The 3,998-nt window shown below is 42.0% G+C and overlaps 1 protein-coding gene across 2 annotated transcripts; it reads right to left on the bottom strand.

The window, feature by feature from the left end:
• Nucleotides 1-98: 98 nt before the first annotated feature.
• Nucleotides 99-2,987, bottom strand: n6amt1 (N-6 adenine-specific DNA methyltransferase 1). 2 transcript variants are annotated; one of them, XM_034102663.1, is made up of 6 exons: nucleotides 2,617-2,987; nucleotides 1,759-1,845; nucleotides 1,571-1,661; nucleotides 728-811; nucleotides 509-650; nucleotides 99-428 (listed from the first exon to the last, which is right to left on the bottom strand). In XM_034102663.1, exons 1-6 carry the CDS (start codon nucleotides 2,751-2,753, stop codon nucleotides 322-324), a joined length of 648 nt encoding a protein of 215 aa, XP_033958554.1. In that variant the 5' UTR covers nucleotides 2,754-2,987; the 3' UTR covers nucleotides 99-321. The 2 variants fall into 2 exon arrangements, with proteins under 2 accessions (XP_033958554.1, XP_033958555.1); XM_034102664.2 differs by having other exon boundaries at nucleotides 1,571-1,678; nucleotides 2,617-2,707.
• Nucleotides 2,988-3,998: the final 1,011 nt, after the last annotated feature.

Here is a 3,998-nt window from a genome sequence, read left to right as displayed (position 1 = left end):
AAAAAGTACTGGCGATCTAAATTGTAAAGCTATGTGAAGTATGTTAGGATTTTTCTTAAATGTCTTTGTAGCTAAACAAAAAGTGTGAATACAAGGAGTCATCTTTGTGAAACATGTTTAATTTCCTTTCTGCATTAGAGGCACCTTAGTCTTTGCCCCCAGCCCATTTCTTTCACAATGCTGAGTTTTGATCAAGAAAAGTGTTGTCTGATGAATCTCTCAAAGATGTGTCCTTGCAGCCATACTGTTTTGCATTTTCAAAGTCAGTTTAGAGTTCCTGTCATCTTCTCAGAGGATGTATTTGTGACAGTTCCTTGTTGCTTAGCTCTTATGGAAGCGCAGCACAGACAGCCTCTCATTTCCAGCTCTTGTAGACAAGCATGCCTCTCCCTTCAAACCACATTTGCCCAGTAGACGGATGATCTCCTCTGGTGAGAAAAAGAAAAGAATATTGATCTTTTATCCAGAATGTTTCCAGCACTGATATTCAATTCCTCGGTTAACTCACCTGGGTCGTTCTCAGCGATAGTAATGAGGTAAAATAACCCTTTACTGGAGAGCAGCTGTGCCACCACAGGCAGAAATCTGTCGGTCACCTCTCGTCCTCGCTCCCCCCCGGCCCAGGCAGCCTCTATACCCGTGCCCCCCACCTGGCAGAAAAGTGACTTTTATTAAAAAAATGCTCCTCATCTGTGAGCTGAAGACAACCTGAACCTGCTGAACAGACCTCTTCTGAAGGCGTCACCACATACGGAGGGTTGAAGAGAAGGACATCCACTTTCCCACTTAAGCGGGGGAGAAGACTGTCCACCTTTAAGAACAACAGGAAAACAGCCTTAAACGACACAATTCTCGCACTTAAAGGCCTCCTATTATCGTCATTGAAGGCATATATTACATGTCTATGAAGTGTTTTGTTCAGAATACCAAACAGATCACTCATTCTAGCCATGCCTCATACCCCTCTATTTCAGCCCTGATACAGAAGTGCTGATTCTGGGTCCTTAGCTTTAAAAAAGTGTTTTAAAAAAGAGGGGGGGGGGGGTGAGCTCATGCAGGAGAATTCTACCCAGATACTCAGCTAAATGTGTTCCAAACGACATTAAGGATTATTTCTGAAACAGTATGGAGCTCAAACACTTCCTCTTTTGCGGGTTTACCACAAGGTGAGTTCCTTTTTATTTCCTGCTTTTTTACACATATTCTCTCCAGTACAGGTTAGCTCTGTGTTAGCGATGCTTGCTAATGTAAACACAGACCATATTACGTCCAAAACACGTTGTGCATCGTTTCTGATAGTGACGTTTCTGATAGGGTCGTGGGCGTAAAGCCAGCCCACGTTTCAGATATTACGTCATATCGGCAGCAAATCTGGATCAGATCCGTTGTACCCCCGTTTTTTTAGATTTGGGTACGGAGGAAAAGAGAGAGGGATTTGTTTTCTGACGTTTTGTCCTGACACACCGGGGACACACATTTATGTATAAAAGACATCAGAAAGTGCATTTTGCTTGATAGGACACCTTTAAAAGCATGTTAAGTCCTGAGCTGTGAATGTCTCACGTCTCACCAGGGATGTGAGGACAGGCTGCAGGGACACATCGTTGCAGGAAGCCGTCTTTGCGGTGCACTGTGCAGCGGCAGGATTCACATCAGTGCAACTGAAGAGAGACCATTGCTGTTTTTAGGATTGTCAAGTGTCTTTTACAACAAGTAATTATCGGCTGGATATGAGAAATAGGTATTTTTTAAACTCACAGATATAGAGCTGAGGGTCCGACCACTGAGGCCAGGAAAGCTGAGACTGCTCCTGAGCCGCTGCCCACCTCCAGACACACACATGGGCTGGAAACAGCAGAGAGATACACACAGTAAACCAGAGGTGGAGTAAGTGTTCAAATCCTGCTATACTTAAACATACTATAAACATGATGGTGAGTATACAAGTACAACATGCTGTCCTCGAGTAAAAGTACCTATAATATAGGTACTTTTACTCAAGTATGTTGAAAAATCTTACTCATGTAAAAGTACAAAAGTAATCATCAGAAAAATGGCCTTTGTGTGTATATAATTATATATATGACATTTCCACATGATATTGCTGCATCAAGTAGCATTTGACTGTTGTAGAGAAACAAAGTTCTGATTTACTTTTTGTAAAATATTTAAATAATTTTAACCTTTAGCGACTTGAAGAGTTAGTCCACTAATTTAATTTTTAGAGAGCTTTTAAATGTAGTGGAGTAGATGTAAAATGTAACATCGAATGGACATATTCAAGTAAAACTCAAGTACCTCAAAATTGTACTTGAGTACATTACTTGAGTAAATGTACTTCCCACCTCTGACTGTATTAATATGTACTCAACTGCAAGTAAAAGTCGTATCAGCAAAATGTACTCAAATATTTTTAAAGTAGTGATTCTGCAGGGAAATGTCCTTTGAGACCACTATATTTCATCCGATGCACAAAGCAGGACTTTACTGTTGTGTTCCTTTGTGTAAAACTCATAAACAATGATGTATTCCCTTATCCATGCACTTAGTGACTTTCCACCACTGCACCCTAGCCTGCACTGCACATGTGATGCGTTCAGGTGCGCTGTGTCTGACCTCATCAGCTGCAGCCTCTCTGCGTCCTTCTCCAGGGCGTCAATCAGGAGGAAAGAGTCCTCCGCCGGACCGTAAACATCCCGGAAGTCTCCTCGTGCAGCATGACAGTAAACAGGTGTGGGATAACTCTTTGACATGTTAGCTTCACTGCTAACAGCCTGCGCGTGCTCCTACCTCGTCACCATTGGTGTTAAGTTACTACTCTTAATATTATTTTTAATACTGTTAATAGACGCAGTGTTGTTGTTCAACGCGTGAGTCAGGTTTACTCACAGTACCGCGTATATGTATCACAGAAGCGGCAAACGAACTGCTGCTAGCTAAAATGTGTTAGCCACACGTTCAGAATCGACTTCCGTGTTTACAACCTACGTCACGATGACGTGCCGTAACCAGTACCAGAGTACCAGTACTATTACAGCTCCTAGGACCTAGTTCATGGACAAAAAGTGATAAAAAAAACCTGCTACAATTATTCTTAAGTGTCTTTCATTAAAACATGTCTTATTTGTAAAACGTCATAGTACCATGTAATGATATATAGAACTAAAAAAACACATTTTACATATTTAATTTGTTCATGTCATTCTTGCACACTAAATCTAAATAATATCCCACATATTGTGTTAGCTGTAATTTAGCCCGTCAATAGTGTTTTATTTGTCAGATTGTTTACATATTTGTCATGGTCAACTTTTATATTTTCAGCTCCTTGGCTTGTCTCCTGCCGAGGTAGACAAGATTGTCCAGCAATGGCGTGCCATCCATCTGAGAAAGTGGAATGAAACAAAAAACACAGTGGGCTTCAGCTGATATCATTACATTACATGTCACTTGTTAGACGCTTTTATCCAAAGCGACTTACATACTCAATACTGCGGACAATCCCCACAGAGCAATTGGGGGTGAAGTGTCTTGCCCAGGGACACAACGACATGCTGACTGCAGTGAGGTTTGAACCTGTGACCCCCTAATACGAACACCAACGTTCAACCCACTGCGCCACACGCCTCCCGGTATCAACCCATTTCAGGAACTTGCCATGGCTGCTGTGTCTGTGCTGCCCTTGCCACACTTGAATGCTGAAGTTGAGAGATTATTCAGCCAGATGAGTGTGGTAAAAAGCCAATTTAGAAATCGGATGTCCTTGCAGACCCTTAACTCCATCCTGTAGTGCGATATGGTCTGAAGCTGTCTGGTGAGGCTTGCTATGATCACAAGCTGCCTGATAATGTTTTGCAGCTTGTTGGCACATCAGCTCAGTGGCTAAACCTGCCATAGAAAGCCTTTAACAAAAATAAAGATGACATATGTGTGTAGGGGGGGTCGGAAAAAAAACAACACATTTTCATGTTTTACTGTGTTGTACGCTCCTAAGTGGA

This window comes from Pseudochaenichthys georgianus, chromosome 16 (assembly GCF_902827115.2).
Source record: "Pseudochaenichthys georgianus chromosome 16, fPseGeo1.2, whole genome shotgun sequence".
NCBI lineage: Eukaryota > Metazoa > Chordata > Actinopteri > Perciformes > Channichthyidae > Pseudochaenichthys > Pseudochaenichthys georgianus.
Note: the sequence above shows the minus strand (reverse complement) of the source record. Positions and strands in the feature narration are given on the sequence as shown.

What these genes read in the sequence shown, in the direction of transcription:
- n6amt1 (XM_034102663.1), bottom strand. Translation starts at nt 2,753, where the DNA reads ATGTCAAAGAGTTATCCCACACCTGTTTACTGTCATGCTGCACGAGGA. An exon ending in GAGAGGCTGCAGCTGATGAG is followed by an intron (nt 1,846 to 2,616) that starts GTCAGACACAGC and finishes TGCTGTTTCCAG; the next exon opens with CCCATGTGTGTGTCTGGAGG. An exon ending in TATCGCTGAGAACGACCCAG is followed by an intron (nt 429 to 508) that starts GTGAGTTAACCG and finishes TTTTCTCACCAG; the next exon opens with AGGAGATCATCCGTCTACTG.